The sequence below is a fragment of the Eurytemora carolleeae genome, unplaced genomic scaffold (genome assembly GCF_000591075.1).
Source record: "Eurytemora carolleeae unplaced genomic scaffold, Eaff_2.0 scaffold143, whole genome shotgun sequence".
Classification (NCBI taxonomy): Eukaryota; Metazoa; Arthropoda; class Copepoda; order Calanoida; family Temoridae; genus Eurytemora; species Eurytemora carolleeae.
The window spans coordinates 384,020-406,211 of record NW_019396656.1 but is presented as its reverse complement, the minus strand read 5'-3'; the positions used below and the strand labels follow the sequence as shown (position 1 = coordinate 406,211).

Genomic DNA, 22,192 nt, shown 5'->3' with positions numbered 1-22,192 from the left:
TTGCGTGCTATCACAACAAAACATAGTTTTGGTAGAACAACAAATCTGTTGTATAATGGATATCAGAAGAATAGTAAAAATGTTGCGCATTATTCCGCAAAATCTTACCGCAATGTATAGCAATAGTTGTGCACATTTTCTCAAAGGCTAGTTTTTTTTATAATTAGCGCATACAAATATTTTGTATTACGTTGTTACTTAGATTAATGTTATACGAAGTTCAGCCAAACTTTGCTGAAATTGAATAAAAAGATTTTGTGCATGGAAACCCTAGGCAACCCCCCCCCCCCCTTAAGAAAGGGGAAAGGCCGCGGGCCCCCCCCCCCCCGCCATAAACCTTCTGTTGCCATGGTCCTGAATCAAGTATGAAAACACATTAATTTCTCACACAACTCATATCCTTGTATTGTTACCAGTTCCTACAATGGAACCATTAGTTGAAATTCTTCAGGTTCACGCTCTACACTTTTTACTTATGATAAGTTTCACAGAATAATAACATACACAAATCCTTCCATTGTTTTCAGCTAATTTGAGAATAAAACTGAATAACGTGACATGTAATTAAATATTTTATGTTCCTTCTCAAGTAAAGCCATAATATATCTAACTCTTAATTAAGGGTGATCAATATTGGAATTAGGCTAACCGCCCACTGGGGCTGGGGTTGCTGCGCTTTCGCTGAAACAAAATATTGCAATAAAAAATTTTAAAATCGTCCATACGGTTGTGAATAGACGATTTAATTTAAGAGGAATCCCCGTCAGGCCCCCCAAAAATAATATTTTGAAAATTTCATGATTTATATCATTTTCTTTGAAATTGTATGCTGAATTCAACTCTGAAAAGCGCCAAATATAGCCAAAAAAAACTAACCAAAATTTTTTAAAGAAATTTTTAATGAGTTTTCTCGCTCTAACTCATTCAATTTTAATTTTTTTTAAAAGGGCATTTCTTATTTGAATTCAGCATAAAACTGCCAAGAAAATGATGTTAATCAAGAAAATACTTTTTTTGGGGCCTTACGGTGATTTCTTCGATATTAAATCGTCAATTTGCAACCGTATGGACGATTTTGAAATTGTTTTTATTACAATATTTTTGTTAAGTGAAAACGCATGTTGGGCGGTTAGCTGATTTCTATAAAAAAGGTAAAAAATCAATCACTTTGTACTCTTGATGCCACAGTTTTTAAAGGGACTGTCGACGTATTTTCTTGTGATTCTTGAATAAATTATATACATACCCGATTCACAACGGTACTTATCAATAATTTGTTTTGATAACATGTTTTTGAGATATCCTAGTTTTTTTATTGCGGATTCACTATTCTTCTATCGTGACTTGCGGAATTATGGAATTACAGAGACAAAGAAGGAAATTCATGGTTTTGCGAAATTTATAGATTCTAAAAATTTAGCCGTAAAGTTTTCCAAAAAAGTTTCATTTGTCATGTTTGGACATCAAACATTGTACTTAGAGCAGGTGGGGGGGGGGGGGGTTACCCAACAAACTGGAGGGGGAAGAGGTGGGGAAGTATAAATATTAAACTGGAGCATCTCCATTGATTTATTACTGGGAGCCCACCCACCAGAGACATCTATTAATGGGTTTTGAAAAGAGATTACATCTCTCATTATCTTCAAGGACACTCTACATTCTACAAATTCAGATAAGAATACTAATATTACTAAACCATAATATTTATAATGCACAGTGTACACTTTAAATGTTACAATTAAAGGAATCGACTGTAGGAGCAATTTTAGGTACCCCCCACCCCTGCAAAGATGGCAATGTCCAATTTACAACGGGAGCGTTGAATGCTGAAAGCCTTTGTCTGATCAAGTATGAATTAGATATACATGTTTTGTTTCTTAAACCTAGGGACAATCTTTTCCATATTATTGATCAGATAAAGGTTTCAAAGGTACGTTGTGAATTTTGTCAATTCAAAACTTTCAATTTGAAAGTTTTCGAGTGAGAACATGCAAATAAAAAAAAAATGAAACTTCCAATTAGGCGTAGTTGAGAGTGTTAAAACAGTCTGTATTATACATGTTTAAATCTTCATACAATTCGTGCAGTGTCACGTTAAAATAACGTTAATTCGTGCAGTGTCATGTCAAACTAAAGTTAATTCGTACAGTGTCACGTCAAATAACGTTATTCGTGCAGTGTCATGTCAAACTAAAGTTAATTCGTGTAGTGTCATGTCAAACTAACGTTAATTCGTGCAGTGTCACGTTAAACTAAAGTTAGTTCGTGCAGTGTCACGTCAAACTAAAGTTAGTTCGTGCAGTGTCACGTCAAACTAAAGTTAGAACGTGCAGTGTCACGTCAAACTAAAGTTAATTCGTGCAGTGTCACGTCAAACTAACGTTAATTCGTGCAGTGTCACGTCAAACTAAAGTTAATTCGTGCAGTGTCACGTCAAATAACGTTAATTCGTGCAGTGTCACGTCAAACTAAAGTTAATTCGTGCAGTGTCACGTCAAACTAAAGTTAATTTTACCTTTTCTATCTGTCTATTTTAGTGTGGTGTGAAAGTACAAATAATTTTTAAGCAAATGAATTCTGTATTTTTGCTTTTATGTGATTCTGAAGTTGTTGGTCTAAATGGTAACAGTGCACTCCATGCCAATAAACAGTAATTTTTTTGAACGAACAACATTTTTTGAACGAACCACATTTTTTGAACGAACCACATTTTTTGTGGAAAGGGGTGTCGTCCGGAAAAAAACTGACTACGGAGGAACGTGTACTGGATCGTTCGAGAAATGAAAAAATTATCTGTTTTATCATGAAAGACTATAGTTTTTTTTTTACAGAACTAACAAAGTTTCCACAAGATTTAGAAAAAAAACAATCGTGTTTTACTGAATGAACGATTTTTTCGAACAAGTTTTTGAAAAAGCTATTGTTTTTTACTAAACAAACCATTTTTTGAATGAACGATTTTACTGAACGATTGTTCAGTGAGAAAACGAACGAAATAGATGAAAATTTACGATAATTTTGAGAACGAACAAAATCAATTTTTTAGACAATTGAAAATAAACGAAGAAAATGGATCGTTCACGAACCATGAACAAACGAGATGAAAAAGTCGAACGTGGTAACTTATATTACAGAGCTAATTTAAAGTCGGATCTTAAAGATCTGATCTATTTAGAAATCTAATTAGATCAAATCTTGATTATAATCTCTTTGTTAACTCCACCCTTCCTTATTCCTGATACTTGGTGAAGAAAACTTTTAAAAAAGCAGAAAAGAAATAAAGTTTAAATTGAGTCAAAGATTTTATCAAAGTAGGTTTATATTTGACTTGCTGAAGTACCCGGCCAAGAAAATTTCCTTATGATTATACACGCTTTGCAGACGGTACTCCATTTGAATATTATCTGATGTACACTTACCGCGTATACAATAACCTATTCCTAATATTTCTTATACAAATGGAGTACCGTCTGCAAAGCATGTATAATTAGATGGCAGGGCGGGCCGCGTCAGTTGTATTTCCCTTCTATTCCATACTCCTTGGAATTTCCCTAGAAGGAACTGGTTCATTTGGCGTACCGTTCTGTTTTGCCTGGTATAATCTGTATGCGTACTGTACAGGTCACTGTAGCTGGTTAGATGTCGGGCCGGTTCGTGAAATAAAGAGGAATTAACAATTTAAAAAACAAATTGACAAAAATCTATTTTGAAAAAAATAGAATTATTTTGGGCAATACAGTAGGAACCTTCAGGAATTCCTGCAACAAATTTGGCCAGCTATAATAAAATATAAGCGAAAAGCTTTATTAAATAGACTGATATAAGTAAGTTGACTGATTGTCTCCGAATACTAGAGCTGAATAAAGATGATAATGTTCAATGCACAAAACCAAATATCGTCTTCAATCAAGTTCTCCGAACTACCTCGCTAGTCAGCTGAGAGGTAGTTCTTCATCTGCTCCGCATACAAATACACAACAGTCAACCAGAATGATTGCTCATGATGATCATTGATCGCCAAGCATGCTCTCAATGTCTGGAATGATCTCTTCAACTTCGACACCAGGAGCGTAACGTTTAAACGGATGGCCGTTAGAGTCGAAAAGAATCTTCTCAAAATTCCACCTGTAAATATTTTTATAATAATTACAATACTTATAAAAAAATAAAAATAAATAGTTTTATCATTACCTCCATTCTTTAATTGGACTAATGAGAATACAAAAATATATCAAATTAATATCAAACACCTTTTTCTGCAACAATTTACAACTAAGCAAGTTAAGTAAGAAAATTGTAATAAATCTTTTTCCGGCTAAAAGGTTTTGTATTGAACAAAACATTGGTCTCATTTTTGTCATAGAGCTGAAAGGTCATTTTACAACAACAAAAACATTAAATATATATCATTCATAGAAAGAAAGACATTTTTTGCTAAAAAGCTATCATTATTGACTTAGGTCACTTACAAGTGGGAAATATAAATATGAAAACGTCACTTCCAAGTGGAATTGATCAAAGTTAGCTTACTTACAAATGAATATGTTTGCTTTATGTTTGCAGATTATAAAGCTCAATTGCAAAAAAAGAAATAAGGGCTAATTTTACAGGGCTATCCATTAAGGATGAGACTTTAATAACGACCTAAAACTCTTTAAAAACGCAACAAAAAGGTTTAATCTGCTCATCTGCTTTTAAAAATATGTTAAATGGTTTGACAAAGAGAGAAATACGATCAAACGGTGATTTTTGTGAACGAACTTTGTAAATAATATGAAGGATGAATATACACCCCGTTTTTCCTAAGTTTGCTCATTACTACTTTATAAGGTTATTCATAGAATCCCACCAAGCTTGGTGACCGACAGCGTCCCTGGGTTTCCCTGAATTAGGGATGGCATGGGTTTAAAGAACTGCATTGGAAAGATCAGGAGAGGAGACTAGGCGTGTTAGTCGAGTATGAGCTATTGCGAGTGGAGGAGGAGATGATCGTAGTGTGATGCTGTGGACAGTAATATATTAATCTAACCGTTTGCTATTCATTTTATTCCTTTTTATTCAATGAAGTACGTAATCGCTTTGTGTTCATTGCCATATATTTTAGTATCGAAGAGAATTGGTAAAATGTAGATTTAATAAAATATTGCTTTCATTTTAACTTTACATTAGAGCTGCAGGTAACCTTCACAAAACTTTGTATAATTTCTGTACAATCATCTTATTCTTTGTGGCTAACCCTGTAATATACTTCTCAGTCCTTTCATTAAAATTCATTTTAAACTCATTAAATTAAAACCTGATATCGTTGGCATCAACAGGATCATACAGTAAATAGGTTTTATCGCGGAATACACTTTCTGGCGAATCACAAAGGCCCTGGAACAAATTTGTTAGAAGATATAAAAATAAAAGAAATTTTATTTTTAAAAAGAGGTACCAGGGCCCATTGATAAAGAGGAATCCTGTTGATTCCATTAACCTCAGAGAGCGCTGTGAGCTGGAAATTAGGAACAAAACTGTTTCCAGGTTTTACGTGAAACAGACCATTCATCAGCTCCTCGGCAACTCCAGAAGGTTCTTTCTAGATATTTCATCAATTTAAAAATCTGGTGAATACAGTGATCTACAAAATAATGTAGCGTACGAAATGACTTTAAGACTTTAGATATTGTGTTTAATGCACATGACTTTTTGCTCTTGATCGGTTTTATTTCATGATGCCATCAGAACTATTTAAATGTTATCTAGTTTACGTTTGAACATTTTATCTTTTATTTGAGTAAAAATATGGAAGATAATGTGGTTTTCTGCATTATACAACTTGAAATGTGACCCCTTTTTGGTCTGTGCAGCATGAATAGCAAGTCACTTTTATTGAGCAACAACAATAGAAATAAATAAGTTTTCAAATAGAAAAATAAGAATGCCTGGTTCCTCTTTGACCAGACAAATATGCAAGATTGAAGTGTTGTAAATCAGACATGCCGCTTGTTCAACTTGTTAACTTCAAATCACACATACACAGTCCCTTACAACTCTAGCGACGTTTACATTTGAGAAAAAAAATATTTCTTTTATTTTCCAAAATTAGCCGAATAAGATGGACGATGCACGAACATGATGGACAATGCACGAACATAATGGACGATGCACGAACATAATGGACGATGCACGAACATGATGGACAATGCACGAACATAATGGACGATGCACGAACATAATGGACGATGCACGAACATGATGGACAATGCACGAACATAATGGACGATGCACGAACATGATGGACAATGCACGAACATAATGGACGATGCATGAACATAATGGACGATGCACGAACATGACGGACAATGCACGAACATAATGTACGATGCACGAACACCAAGATGAACAGAAATGTCCAAAGGAATTGAGTCTTTGCAACAAACTCTGATTTTCTAATCCATATATCTGTGCAATCAATTTTCATAGACCTTAGCTATTTCAAACTATGATTTCTGTTAGATCAAATAATCTAATTTTTAAATATCAAATATTTCCACCATCCATGGATTAGAAAATAGTGTTTGTGGTAAAAACTCAATTCCTTTGCAGCTGATATAATCTAATTTATAGTATTTTGTAAAAGTTAAATTAAAAAAATTAATTTGTTAAAAAAACTTACATTCCAGAATTGGTTGCAGGGAACTCCTATGATATCAACTTGGCCATTGAAGGACTCTACAAGTGCATTAAAGTCCAGGTATTGGCTGGTGAAACCTCAGTAGGTCGCTACATTCACCAGAAGAACAGCCTACAATTAGTGTTGTTTAACAATTAGTCTCGTTTAACGTTTTAGATTCAATAAAACTTTCGAGATTTCAAAGTTTTATAATTTTAAAGTTTGCTTTTAATAATCTTTGCAGCATCTTTATCCTAAAAAAAAGAAAATTAGAAAAACGATTTAAAAATTATCGTTATAATACGTTCGTTTTGCATCGTTTTTGGGTCGTTTTTTGCATATATCTTCCGCCATGGTCAAATTTTTATCAAAGGTTTATACCATCAGGTTTCAAAGACGTGGATATTAGAAAATTTGAGTTCGTGGCAAAAACGCAGTGGCTTTACAAATACGTTTTAATTTCTATCCCATAGACAATCCCTTTAACTTTACCTTTCCCTGGTATGCAGATAGAGATATATTCTGATTTCCATCCAGGGAGGGTAGGATAAAATCATACAAACTAGTCGTCTCATCATTTCTACAGGTCGAGACCTGCAAACCTAAACACGGTGTTCAGAAATACTGAAAGCAATAATATTGTAACCACCCCCCCTCCTTCCTCTCCCTTGGTCTGTAAGAGGTAACCAGCTCAGCCAGCAGTATAAAAGGAAATAGTGAACCAGGATTATTTACTCAGTTGATAACGAAGTCCGAGGGAGAGGTTATCAACATTGTTGGGCGGAGACTGGAGAGTCACTTCAAATAACGCCTTTTAGCAAATCAAAATTCTCTGTCAAAATTAAAGATGAAATAAAAAAGCTTATCTCATGGCTAAAGAATACCCGTGGCTGGAGCCAGAAGTAAAGCTAGAAATAAATACTAATGATATCCGTAGCTAGAACCGGAAGTAAATCTAGAAATAACAACTAATGATGCCAATGGCTAAAGCCGGAATTAAACTATAAAGAAATACTAATAAAACCAGTGGCTAGAGCCGGAAGTAAATCTAGAAATAAAAACTAATAAAACCATTGGCTAGAACCGGAAGTAAAGCTATAAATAGGTAGTAATGATACCCGTGGTTAGAGCCCGAAGTAAAGCTGTAAATAAATACTAATGAATGATACCTGTGGTTAAAGGCGGAAGTAAAGCTAGAAATAAATACTAATAATACCTGATGTGGATAAAGCCGGAAGTAAAGCTAGAAATAAATACTAATAATACCTCTTGCTGAAGCCGGAAGTAAAGCTAAAAATAAATACTAATGATACCTGTGGCTAAAGCCGGAAGTAAAGCTAGAAATAAATACTAATGATACCTGTGGCTAAAGCCGGAAGTAAAACTAGAAATAAATACTAATAATACCTGTGGCTAAAGCCGGAAGTAAAGCTAGAAATAAATACTTATGATACCCGTGGCTAGAACCGGAAGTAAAGCTAGAAATAAATACTAATGATACCTGTGGCGAAAGCCGGAAGTAAAGCTAAAAATGTTGCCGAAGGCTTCATCCTTGCTACTCTGAAGTAAGTTAATATACCTGGGGATTAAGTAGGTAAGATAACAGTAAACAATAAGCAACTTGGTAAACAAAGATAATAAATTGCGCAGACATTTTTTTCATAAAATTTTATTTGTTTGACCTTTCATTTAAAAAGTGTCATCACCGTATTCAAAACAATATTTTTCTCTCTTCTATTTGATATCATACAACCGTTGCATTCTCAGCAAGTTAATTGCAGATTTCTATATCCAAAGAATCTACATATATAAAGTTGTAATCTCTGTTTGTCTGTTTGTTTGTTTGTATTTACGATCAAAACTCATGAACTCCTTGACCGATTTGCATCAAATTTTGATTCTGAGTTAAGTGGGTCGACTTTTATATGGAAAAATACCTAAATCGTAATTTACAACCGGCCATGCGCGGGTAAACAGAGGGAGTAACTATGAATACCCTGAGCAACGCTGGTTTTCAAGCTAGTGGGTAAAAAAAATTGCCAAACTTTGTAATACCCAAATAAGGATTAAAAGAGTACTATGTGAATTCATGATGGCACTCTTTATATTCAAGATTACTTGAACGATACCTTAGATTATTATTTTTATATAAATTGATTTTTAAATTAAAGACATTTCAGCGCGTTAAATTAGTTATTTTTATGCAAGCTTAATTTCGAGTGACCCTCAATATATCTTAAGAGTAGCATGTACTATTCACAGTGGTACCTTTTAAATTCCCTCCTTGTCTCTGCAGCAGGAATCCGTTAGCTATTTTATCAGAGAATACACAGTTGAAAATAATCAATTGAATTTGATGCTTGATGAGACAAGGTTGCATGCCCGATTCCCTGCGGGAGGGGAGGAAGNTTTCCAAATCTTGAAGATAAAACTATTTTTGAAAAATCTGGCCACGTTATGGCATAAAATATGGATAGACTAAAGTATTGCAATGATTATATCGTGTTTGAATCTTTAGAGACATGAGAATAATGTCAAACTTTATTTGGGTAAAACTTAAAATTCTTTTGCCTCCGTAATAGCAAAATATTTGGCATACCTATGCCTATCATTTTCCCAATGGACCCACCCGGAAAAAATCTATGGTTTTCACTATAATTAAGAAAAAAATTTAAAGTTCTATAATCTTGGAATTATTTGCGGCATCCTACACCAAAAATATCTGAAAATGCGCATAAAAAAGGTTAACATTTTTAAGGACATAGAACTCGAAAACTTTAATTCAATTGAAACTATTTTTTTCGATTTACTAAAATTCAATGCTTCATTTGTGCCCTAACGTGGCCCAATTCTTAAAAAATTGTTTTATCTTAGAGGACTAGACACTTTTAACAAAACAATATTGGAAGGACGAGGATTTAGAGGTGGCTCGGACGCCTCCCTACGGTACCCTTGACAACTTAGTCTGATAAATAATGAAATGGATTTATGTTTCTCTTAGAAAATTTACTATTTCTAATTGAGGTTTCTCTAGTACAGTGGGAAAACGGAAGCCATGATACTGAAAAACGCACAAACATTTGGTTTATTCCTAATACCTTCAAATTTTTGGGTTTATGATGTTTAGTATAATTTAGGAATATGTTTGCTAATGCATTCGAATAATTTGTAATTAAACCTCTTTTTAAAAAAATCTTAACAAACAAACAAATCGTTGTAAAATATGGATGATAAATAAAAGTTATGATTTATTTGCGTGATTAAATGATATTTTTTTTGTAAAATAAATTTTTTTTGATAGTTTTATTTAACAATCTCCTAAAAGATTTTAACAAATCCCCTAAAAGATTTTTAAAAATCACCAAATCAGCATCCTGTCTGTAGATTGTATTATATGATGAATCATAATGTTGATACAATAATTCAAATCATGTTTTGAAGATTTCTTTTCTTAATTTGAATATTATGTGGCATGCTCATCGCAGTTTCAGAAAATAATAGCTATAAGAAATAAGAAAAATCGGAGCTTCAAATGGAAATTTTAACGTTAAACCCCATACCCACGTCAAATTAAAGTACAATTTTTATTAGGTTGAAATCTTTTGCAAAAGAGCAATGATGGTTTAAATTTCTCCCATTATGCCTCCAAATAAATTCGGTATTCTCATACTGGGGCTACGAGTTCACAAAGTTATACCAGCATTGTCGCATAACTTTGACCTTCTCCGGCCTTCTGTCTAGTGCATGAGTGTGTGGAGCATTCTACAAAGTATAAATTTTATCACTGAATACAATCTTAAATTTTTGTTTATCATTATTTATTAAATCTAGAAAAATATTGATTATAAATGCACATGCAGAAGCAAGTCTTAGAGAAGCAGAGTTCAATGCACAGTCCTCCTCTCCTCTTTAACTCATCAGAACCATCTCGCCATAGAGCTTAGAGACAGTTCTTCATATTGCCAGCAGATGCATCATTCAAAACTCATCCTTAGATCTATAATAAAATGTTTGATGACATTAATATTCCTAATTTTATTTGGATGGTTTATACATTCCAAAGATTGTAATTTCTTCTGGATACATTTAGGGCTCCATCTTTCAGTCCAAGCGTGTCTCAGACTTAGTCTGTGATCTATCTGACAGATGCTCCCATTCTCCATCAATTACGAAAACCAATTTGCTGAAGTTATAACAATCTATAGGGAATTGAAAGGCTCACGTACAAAAGGTAGAATTACAAAAGGTAGAATGACAAAAGGTAGAATGACAAAAGGTAGAACAATCAAAAGGTAGAACGATCAAAAGGTAGAATAAACAAAAGGTAGAACGTTCAAAAGGTAGAATTACAAAAGATAGAACGTTCAAAAGGTAGAATTTTTTTTTATTTTTGAGAAGGAAGAAAATTTTCTAGTTTTTACAAGAAAATCCGCGAATTTTTTTTTTAAAAATCACAAAACTGCATTTCTCGGTTGAATTCAGCATGGAGAGGTTGGACAACTATGGGGTGAATCAAAAGAAGAAAAGAACATCGTTGACGACCAGAAATATGAATATAATTACGAAAATTAAGAATGGAACAGAGTTCAGCCAGTGGTGCAAACAGCACTGAGAACGCTCGCAAACAAAAACAGAGAGATATACGTACTAGGATTAAAAACATGACTGAAATGTATAATAATATTCCTGCACCAGACTATATGAAACAACTTGCCACAATTATTGGCATGGATTAAAATCATGTACATTTGTAAAATAAAAATTTTTCCTAACAAATAAGAAACGTTATTTTCTACCTTTTGTACGTTCTACCTTTTGTAATTCTACCTTTTGAACATTCTACCTTTTGTTTGTTCTACCTTTTGATCGTTCTACCTTTTGTCGTTCTACCTTATGATCGTTCTACCTTTTGTCATTCTACCTTTTGTAATTCTACCTTTTGTACTGGAGCCGGATTGAAATTTCTACTGAAAGGGACTGTAAGCGTAATATTAAGTGGCCTTCCATGCAAAGTTATATGCAAAGTTATGCCTGATGTACCCTTTGATCAATAATCTAGAAGATTTTGTCTTTTTTAGAGATTTCACAATTGAAAATAATCAGTTTTTGAAATAATAAACATTAATATCTGATTCATACAATTAATCAGACAACACTTTTAATGGTGAATTGGCCATTGCCATCTTAAATGGAGGGTCATTTGAAATTACGCTTACAGTCATTTTACTTAACCAACAGCTACTAACATTTCATAAAGTATCTCATTGTTTACAGTACACTTGTATATCTTTAAAATCGTGGTGTAAACAAAGGTTTTCACTTTTTTCAGAATTCATCAGCTTTACAATATGATTTTTTTAAACCGTCTATTTTGCAGCAAAAGTTGGATGACTGCCAAATAAAAAGCAAATTTTTGTTGAATAAGCGATTTTTTGTTAAAAAAAGGCAATTTTTCTTATTTCGTGATTTATAGCATCCAGGTACTTATTGAACCACCCTAGCAGCAGTATTGTTCATCTGAGGAGATAATTATTAAAAAAAAAAATTTTACCCTGTTTAAAAAATCCAGTTTGCCTTCTCTCCAAGAAGTTCCTCTATGTCTGGGATAATCTCCACAACCTCAGTTGACGGGGTGTAACGTTTCACAGGGTTTCCATTCTTGTCAAACAAAATCTTCTCGAAGTTCCATCTAAACTTTTACAATTTAAGAGACTGTTCCTTTAATTACAGTAACTAGTGATGTGCAATAGCTTTGGTATTTTAAAAACAACCATTTTTGACTTTCTATAAAATTCTAAACATCGGCTTTCCTTACACTTTGTACCTAGAACAAAAATACGAGGCAAAAACAAACAAAAAATTAAAAAATTAACAGAATTATAGTTGGTTTCGTTTTTTTCTTTCTATTTTATCACAGGGACAAATTATTTTCATCTATATATAAATTTGGCTTGTCTGTTTGTATCCAATAAACGTCAAAACGGCTGAACCGATCGGGCCCAAATTTTTTGTGGGACATCTAGGGACCCCAGGGAAGGTTTATGAATGATTGAAATCTAAAAAAAATTGTGTTTTAAAGGTTTTTAATTTTGTAAAAAAAAATTAAATTTTTGAAAATCCGCGAATTTTTTTTTAAAAATCCGCAAACTTTTTTCATCTTTGTTTTGAAATGTAAACAATTCGAACATGTTCCTAATTTAAATAGAAGATGTGCGCGAAGCGCCCTAAAAGCCTAGAAAGAAGGGCGCGAAGCGCCTTGAACTTCTAGTACTTTAATAAAAGCAGAATTTTCTGAAATGATAGAACCTTATTTTTATAGAACAGTATTTTGGGGTGCCTTGTCTAAAATATCTAAAAAGTCTTAGAAAACCCAACCAAGTTAAAACGTACAGTTTCGAAAGAATATAAAACTATTGCTCAAGAATTCAAGAAAACGTTTCTTTAATCACAATTTTATCTTATTTTCAAATATAAATTACCTGATATCATTGGAGTTGAGAGGACCGTAGAGAAGATAGGATTTATCACTAAATGCCATATCTGGAGTATCACACAGACCCTGAAATCAGAGTCCAAATTTATGAATTCCAGGTTTAATCTGCAACGCGGAATATTTGAAATTCTTGAGAGAGCATAACAAATTTTCAAAATAAAATCAACATAACGTTTTAGAGTTTAACGTATGGATACTATATTTATTTTTTTTCATGCTTAATAGAGATAGCTGGTTCCATTGTGGTATTTATGAAACTATGGACTAAATAGACTCAGTTATTTTATTATATTAGTTATATCCATAGCAATTGTGCAGCAGTACCCACTGAACCACATCACCCATTTCTCTTGATAATTTGGGTTTCGAGTCTTAAATCAAATTTTCAAATATTAATAAGAAATCTAAATGTTCTTTTCTTAATCCACAGTTTTATTAATCCCACTGTAAAAACATTTTGCTACAGTGGTAAGCGATTATATCAATACAATGATGACGACTTTTTAATATAAGTTTTGATTGTTAAGAAGCTTTTATCGAATTACAAGTTTACTCAAAGAGAAGCTTTTATAATTGACAGCTTCTTTTGACTTCTATGTTTATATATATCCATTCCATGCTATTTAACAGCTTGATATAAATTGAAATTGAAATCTAAAGTCGTCTTCATTGTATTGATATATACGACAAGAACATATGATATATTTACCAAAGCCCATTGATACAGAGGGATTCTATTAATCCCGTTGATCTCCGACTTCTGGAAGAGCTGAAAATTTGGCATAAAACCATTTCCAGGTCGAACATGTTCAAGAGCATTCATGATCTCCTCAGGAGTACCGGGCTCTTGCTAAACAAAGGGGTCTTTATTTAAATTTAAAAACTGGGTTTAGATATTTTGGGAACCCAGACTAACTTGGGATTGGGACCAGCTCAACTAAGAATCTCAAAACCAAGCTAAGAACATTCCCGTGGTTCTCAGATGTTCCCCAGTCAAAATTTGAGGCAAATCGGTGAAGCAAACAAACAGAGATGACAACTTTATTGTTGGGAACCCAGCGTTGCCCCAGGGTACTCAGGGTACTCAAAGTTACTCCCGCATTTTCTCTATGTCTATCAAAATCTGATTAGAACAGTATTATCTCAATGAATATTAAAATCTTATTAGAACAGTATTATCTCAATAAATATCAAAATCTGATAAGAACAGTATTATCTCATAACTATCAAAATCTTATTAAAACAGTATTTTCTCAATGAATATCAAAATCTTATTAGAACAGGATTATCTCAATGAATATTAAAATCTGATTAGAACAGTATTATCTCAATGAATATCAAAATCTTATTAAAACAGTATTATCTCAATGAATATCAAAATCTTATTAGAACAGGATTATCTCAATGAATATTAAAATATGATTAGAACAGTATTATCTCAATGAATATCAAAATCTTATTAGAACAGTATTATTTCAATGAATATCAAAATCTTATTAGAACAGTATTATCTCAATGAGTATTAAAATCTTATTAGAACAGTATTATCTCAATAAATATCAAAATCTTATTAGAACAGTATTATTTCAATGAATATCAAAATCTTATTAGAACAGTATTATTTCAATGAATATCAAAATCTTATTAGAACAGTATTATTTCAATGAATATCAAAATCTTATTAGNTGAACAGGATGCCGAACTTTATTTCATTGTTGTTGTTTTCTGTCAAACTTACATTTAGAAACTGAGTACATGGAATACCAATAACATCAACTAGGCCGTTGAAGGACTCTTTTAGTGCATTAAAGTCCGGATACTGCCTAGCCATACCTCAGTAGGTCGCTACATTTACCATCAGAACAGCCTAGCAAATCATTTATAAATAGTTTAATTTCATGTGACTCTACATTTAAAGAGTTGATTATTCTGATCAGGAATGCCTTAGCCAAAATATGATTGAAAGATGTACGAATTCAAGAAGAAAATGAAGAACAAGAAATATAGAAATCTCAAAATATTTTCATCTGATATCAAATAAATATTTAAATATATCGTAAAATTTAATTAAAATAAATTATTAAAGTTAAAAATTCATAAAAGTTTATAATTTACCGTGTAAAAAAAATCTTGATAAAAGTTTTTTATTAGATTTTACCTTCCCCTGATATGTAGATAGGGATATATTCTGGGTTCCATCTAATGAAGTCAGGGTGAAATCATGTAGAGTAGTATCATCATTTCTACAGGTTGTATACCCTACACATGGTCAGTATTACTTACGAGCGCTATAGTTTCAGTAGAAGTAAATGTTTCTATTGGCTGATAGCGCCGATTGAAGGATTCATAACTTTAATTGGATAATGATATAGATAGAAAGATAGATGTTACCACCATGCAATTTCTATTAGTTCAGAATAGACAAACACACGACTGAACCCTGATTGGATCAGGCGCTAATGGACTCGGCATACAGGAGTGCTTGGTCACAAATTCTTACCAGTAACTCATGTTGTGCCCTCAAAGAATGAGTCTGTATGAACTTTTAAAATGTTTTCTTCAGTTCATTGAATGAAAGACTTCCTGAGGGCCAGAATAATCCAAAGAAATTGAGTCTTTGCCACAAACTCTGATTTTCTAATCCCAATCTCTTTGCAACTATAAATTCTGTTAGATCAAACAACTTAAGCCTGAAATATCAAAGGTTTACACCATCAGATCGCAAAAGTATAGAGATAAGAAAATTTGAGTTCGTAAGGTCTGGAAGTACAAAACCTAATACAAGGGCTGGAAGTATAAAATGTAAAAATGTTTAAAAAACCTGATACGAGGGCTGGAAGTACAAAATGTAAAAATGTTTGAAAATCTGATACAAGGGCTGGAAGTACAAAATGTAAAAATGTTTGAAAACCTGAAACAAGGGCTGGAAGTACAAAATGTAAAAATGTTTGAAAACCTAATACAAGGGCTGGAAGTACAAAATGTAAAAATGTTTGAAAACCTGATACAAGGGCTGGAAGTACAAAATGTAAAAATGTTTAAAAACCTGATACAAGGGGTGGAAGTACAAAATGTAAAAATGTTTGAAAAACCTGATACAAGGGCTGGAAGTATAAAATGTAAAAATGTTTTAAAAACCTGATACAAGGGCAGGACGTACAAAATGTAAAAATGTTTGAAAAACCTGATACAAGGGCAGGAAGTACAAAATGTAAAAATGTTTGAAAAACCTGATACAAGGGCTGAAAGTATAAAATGTAAAAATGTTTGAAAAACCTGATACAAGGGCTGGAAGTATAAAATGTAAAAATGTTTGAAAAACCTGATACAATTGCTAAAAGTATAAAATGTAAAAATGTTTGAAAAACCAGATACAAGGGCTGGAAGTACAAAATGTAAAAATGTTTGAAAAACCTGATACAAGGGCTGGAAGTATAAAATGTAAAAGTGTTTGAAAAACCTGATACAAGGGCTGAAAGTATAAAATGTAAAAATGTTTGAAAAACATGATACAAGGGCTGAAAGTATAAAATGTAAAAATGTTTGAAAAACCAGATACAAGGTCTGGAAGTACAAAATGTAAAAATGTTTGAAAAACCTGATAAAAGGGCTGGAAGTATAAAATGTAAAAATGTAATACGTCTACAGTCCCTTTAAATACGTCCACAGTCCCTTTAAATACGTCTACAGTCCCTTTGAATACGTCTGCAGTCCCTTTAAATACGTCTACAGTCACTTTAAATACTTCTACAGTTTTTAAATACGTCTACAGTCCCTTTAAATACGTCTACAGTCCCTTTAAATACGTCTGCAGTCCCTTTAAATACGTCTACAGTCCCTGTAAATACGTCTACAGTCCCTTTAAATAAACAGTTACAAGTGGAAATAAGATAAGCTTATTTGTAAAAAACATCTAAATTATCAATGTCTACAGATTCATGTAAACAAAAGTTGTCCAATGTCCATGCACCGCAACAAGAATATGACGTTCAGAGTTTGAAATTTAGTAAAGCAGTAAGATAACGGAGGTGTCATTTACATAACGTTGAAAATTTTCAAAACGTTGATTTTTCTTATCCTTTTTAAATATGATTTATCAACATATTTATAAACTGTTGATTAGAGAAGAAATTTATTAACAGTTTTTATTTTCTTAGTAAAGCTTAAAAAGAGTCATCGCGAAAAATGAAAGGGGGCTAGCATCGAAAAATATTCAATGGTGATCGCTTACTTACTCTTACTTACTAATCTATCTGTTGCTATAAAGAGAAAATTGTTAGCGTCCATAGTCATACAAATTCTGAAAATTGCAAGATTCGACTCGGATCGTAAAAATGAATTTAATTTCAAATAAAACATTTAAATATCCTATAATCATCGATTTTTTTCAACGCATTCATATAAAGTTGATATAATATTTCATAATATATTTTATTTGTTTTATATACGATGCACTCAATTGAAGTTTTTTTGTTCGCCAGGTGTCTCTGCCACGTGGAACCACAGAAACATCGAGAGCATCGTCGTTTAAATTGCATCTTATATAAAACAAATAAAAAATATTATGAAATATCAACTTTATACGAATTCGTCGAAAACATAATCGATGAATATAGGTTGTAATATTTAAATGATTTGTTTTGAATTAGTTTTTTTTACAATCCGAGTCGAATATTGCAACTTTCTGAATTTGTATGGACGCTTCGTTTTTTGGTATGAGTCGTTTATAACAATTTTCTCCTTGTAGACAAAACAAATAAATGTAAGATTAGTACCGATCACCATCGAATATTTTTTGACGTAAGCCTATAATTTTTCGCGAACGCCCCCTTTAAACCTTTTTATGCATAAATTTTATAAATTATTGATAAGAATTGAAAAATAAAATCAAAAGTTTTATTTTTCAAGTGATTTTCATTTGCAAAACTTTGATCTCCGTATCTCACAAATAAATAATATTTTAATAGACAATAAAATGAGATTTCATCAAAATAATCCCTACTTGCCAAAGTACGGGCCGCCATCTTTTTATACGCTGTATCTTAAAAATTAGTATATAAAACAGAACTGGGAACTTTTGAGATTGATATTCTTAACCTTGAAATACACTGTGAACACTTTTGATTTTCTGCTTAATCCTCTCTTTTGGATATTCCTGCTTAGTTCCAACTAAAAGGAGTTCTTTTTTAAATTGCTCGCAAAATTTTTTGGCTTTGGATTGGTCGTTCGGTTTCTATAAACGGCACTCATTGGTTAAAGTTTAGACACTTTCCTAAATATCAAATAAAGATTAGATTAATCTGCAGATTAACAAAAAGAGGAGATCAAAATTTGATGTCGTTATTGACAATTTACAAGAGTATCCAGCTCAGTTAAAATAGTTTCCTTCATAATAAACAAAATTAAACTAGGAAAAATACAGTTAAATACTTCCGAATATATAATATATATATTAATGCAGAATTCATCTTGGAAATCTCAAAATTATGAGAAAATCGTACATATAGAGTCCAGACTGGTTTAAACATTTTCATTCATTTTCAAGACTGGGTCAACTTTAAAGTGTCTCAACGCCTCGGCCTTTAATTTTATTTTTATTTTGTAGCCACACACATATACATTTCAGAACTTCAAAAGAGCTGTTTTTAGCTTTAGTTTTTAAGAATTAATTGGCAAAATTATCATAGTTTTTTGGTGAGATCCTTTGGATTCCTGTCATCGCGTTTCATGCTTTTACCATCTTGAGAAGGGTGTTTTTAATAGCTGCTTGAATCTCAATGGTCTTACAGCTTTCATATGCTTTGTTATGTTTGACGTCCTGAATTTTAAAAAGTCGCCTTTTTTAATGTTTATTGCACTCTGCAATTCCGTGGAACTTCAGAACCATTTTTTTAGCTAAGAATATTTATATATTCAAATACACTTCTTTCTTATACATATAATTCTTTTTTAACGAGGAAAGAAAATAATGTTTTTTATTGTTGAAGGAATAGTTCAATGTTCACCCATAGTTCACGGTGTTTCACAGTTATTTAGGTATTTTTAAAGGGGTTAAACTAAATAAAATCACTTTATTTTACGCTGGATTCTTTATATAAAAAGCTTTTTATTTGAACAATCCAAAAAAATGATAAATATTTTTAAACATTTCTGCCTTCCCCAGACAAAATTCACAACATGTTTCCTTTCCATTCAGCAGCATTTATAAAATATTTCGTTTAGATTTTGACAATGTTGATGTTATTGAGTAAATTAAAGTTGAATTGTAATATGAATCTCCTGTCATATCAATACCACAAAGTTGGCAAACCAAATTTTAGAAATGCCAGGACTCGCGAAATATTGAGATTATTTCTTTTTAATCGAAGACGATCTTTATCTCGAGTCTCTCAACCATCAAGAGCAGAGACACCCTGTATAAGCTCATTGAACTTGTTCTCTATATAAAAATTGCATGCTATTTAGATATTTATAAACTTGCAAAGTCACAGAACAATGCATGCATGCCAATAATTAGAATAACTCCTACCTTCTCAACCTCAAGTCAACAAACTCGTATCAAACATCCACAAAATGTATATTTATGTACATTGTACAGGGTGTCCTCTCTAAACATGGCGGTTAAGCGACACAATAAAGATCGTCTTTTATCTTTAAAATATTTTGCGGGATTTCTTCCCAGACCTACTTTTACAAGTATTATTCTTGAAACAATTTGATCACAAAACAGCTGTATGTCTTGTCATTTCCAATATGTGGTCGGACCTTTGTTTGCAGGGAGGGAGGGAACCCCCGGACGCCATGAGCCTCCGCTATGCAGACACGAGCCTCCCAGATTTGCTAGGCAGACCGAGCCTCCAATATACAAACCAAGTATCTGCTATGCAGACCAAACCTCCGGTATACAGAACTTGCCTCCGCTAAGCAGTAAACGAGTCTCCATGCATTATACGGCACAGCTTTCTTAAAATCTTGGTTTTGAATGTGTAATGAAAAATTTGAACATATTTTTTTTACGTAGTGGCAAAATAATTTTACTAAAGATTAGAGTTATTTAAGATTGTCATGATTAGAAACATATATGGACTCATAAAGTGGTTTATAAGATTTAAACTAAAACTTTAAACATTTCTTACGCAAAAAGGAAGATATTTGAAGTAATATTTCTGGAGTAAATTTAGTTTGTTTTGTTATAATCTTTGACTGAAACAGTACCTATTTTGAAAAATGTTAAAATTTAAATAAATAAATTATTTATGGAATTTTCTTAAGTGGACTTATCATCACTTCCTCTTAATGTTGTGGTGTAAGCTTCAAGGGGTAAAAAATAGAGATGGAAACGTTTATTAAAAAATATTTACATTTTCATAGAATCTGTTGCGTCTATAAGGAGAGAATTATTAAACACGACTTATGCTGAACAACGTAGCGACCATACAAATTCAGAAAGTTGCAACATTAAACTCGGATCGTAAAAAATGAATTTAGTTCCAAACAAATCATTTAGATATTACAACCAATAATTATTGATTATTTTTTGACGCATTCGTAAAAAGTTGATATTTCATAATATTTTTTTATTTTTTATGATCTGATAGTTACTTTTGAAAATAATTATTCCTGTTTATTGGTTGTAATATCTGAATGATTTGTTTGGAATTAAATTGACATGTTTTGTTTCGAGAATTTTTGATAATGAAGACGACATTTTCATATTTAAAGACGACATTTGAAAATCCAGCGCCAGCGAAATATTATTTAAAAAGAAAAATGGCGACTGAAAAAGCAACAGTTAAAAGCTAGCAAATTATTTACCCGTTTACGTTTTTTAGTTATAAACCGTAGATTTGAAAATGGCATATATTATACATTGTATATTTCAAAACTAGAGATACTACAGGGTTACCCAAAAATAATGAGACTAAAACGACGGTCTTAAACTCTGTGAATGTGACAATTGGAATGCCAATTTGTTTTTATTTGCTTGCCTTTATATGGGTACCCATGTACTTACTTATTTTGCTGTGTATGAAACTATCCTGTGTCCTTGTACATTTAATCTCTCGGTCTTTATTTGAATATTTACAACCGCAAAATAATAATAATTTCCCCTTTTTTACACTTTTCCCCAACTGCAAAGAAGGCCTATAAAAGGCAGTATGGGCAAATATCCTGCCTACAGGACCTAGGCACCAGGCAGTGCCTGCATGAAGTGCATGGTGCGGGGGGGGGGGTTATATTCGGGATTAGAACGTTTATCAAAACAAATTTGGTAAATTTTGATAAATGAAAAGAATTGATAAGACTTTTTTGTTTTCACTGTGTCAAAAATACTAAAAGTTTGTTGCAAAAAATGTCCTATAGTTTAAAAAAGTGGTATTACAAAATAATTTTAAATTTTCCAAAAATATAATTCCCTTCACCCCTGTTCTCGTAAAGGCAGGTGTCTGGTGTACAATTGTCAGTATATTGTGAACCACAGGTGTGCGCAGACATATCGTGCAGAGCGCTCATCTTCGTATTTAACACACAAAGTGATATGAAACAAAGCCATACTGTGTACTCTGTACAGTGCACAGTGTACATGCAATAGTTCAAATTATCAAAGTGACATATACGCAATGCAGTACAGTACACGAAAACATAAGTATTCGTACATTTTTTAGTAGATTTCACACCTGGTTGTATTTGATTCAAAACAAGGTTGTAATTAGACCAACGGGAATATAATAGTATATAGGGAGGATTAGTGAGAAATAGACCCATGGAAAGACCAAAGAAAAAGATAGGAAAATTTTAGGTCATTTTTCGCTGTTCTTTTTAAAGATGTATTTGTCGGTGAAACTCTGTAAGTTTGAATATTGTTGAATCAAAATCGATTGAATTAAAATTGAAAAAAGGATTAAAAGACGGTGTAAACCTTTGATTAAGATTGATTGCAAGGATTAGAAAATGTATAGACTCGATATAAGATTAAAATTAGATTTTTCTTTTTAATCATTCAAATCCTATTAAGGGTGTAAATAGAAACTTAAAATAAA

At 32.3% G+C, this 22,192-nt stretch overlaps 2 protein-coding genes across 2 annotated transcripts; both read right to left on the bottom strand.

Moving 5' to 3' along the window:
* Nucleotides 1–3,783: 3,783 nt before the first annotated feature.
* Nucleotides 3,784–8,208, bottom strand: LOC111706992 (glutathione peroxidase-like). Its single transcript, XM_023479958.1, is given in 6 exon segments — nucleotides 3,784–4,125; nucleotides 5,297–5,376; nucleotides 5,438–5,581; nucleotides 6,662–6,790; nucleotides 7,151–7,260; nucleotides 8,160–8,208. Coding segments are annotated over 6 exon segments (630 nt in total). The 3' UTR covers nucleotides 3,784–4,007.
* Nucleotides 8,209–10,454: 2,246 nt separating this feature from the next.
* Nucleotides 10,455–15,410, bottom strand: LOC111706987 (glutathione peroxidase 1). Its single transcript, XM_023479953.1, has 6 exons — nucleotides 15,310–15,410; nucleotides 14,890–15,018; nucleotides 13,861–14,001; nucleotides 13,138–13,217; nucleotides 12,210–12,347; nucleotides 10,455–10,655 (listed from the first exon to the last, which is right to left on the bottom strand). Exons 2-5 carry the CDS (start codon nucleotides 14,980–14,982, stop codon nucleotides 12,215–12,217), a joined length of 447 nt encoding a protein of 148 aa, XP_023335721.1. The 5' UTR covers nucleotides 14,983–15,018; nucleotides 15,310–15,410; the 3' UTR covers nucleotides 10,455–10,655; nucleotides 12,210–12,214.
* Nucleotides 15,411–22,192: the final 6,782 nt, after the last annotated feature.

Coding starts and splice junctions, on each gene's coding strand:
- LOC111706987 (XM_023479953.1), bottom strand. CDS start 14,982: ATGGCTAGGCAGTATCCGGACTTTAATGCACTAAAAGAGTCCTTCAAC. Junction 14,002..14,889: donor CATGTACTCAGTTTCTAAAT/GTAAGTTTGACA, acceptor CCCTTTGTTTAG/CAAGAGCCCGGTACTCCTGA. Junction 13,218..13,860: donor CTCTGTATCAATGGGCTTTG/GTAAATATATCA, acceptor CTCTGATTTCAG/GGTCTGTGTGATACTCCAGA.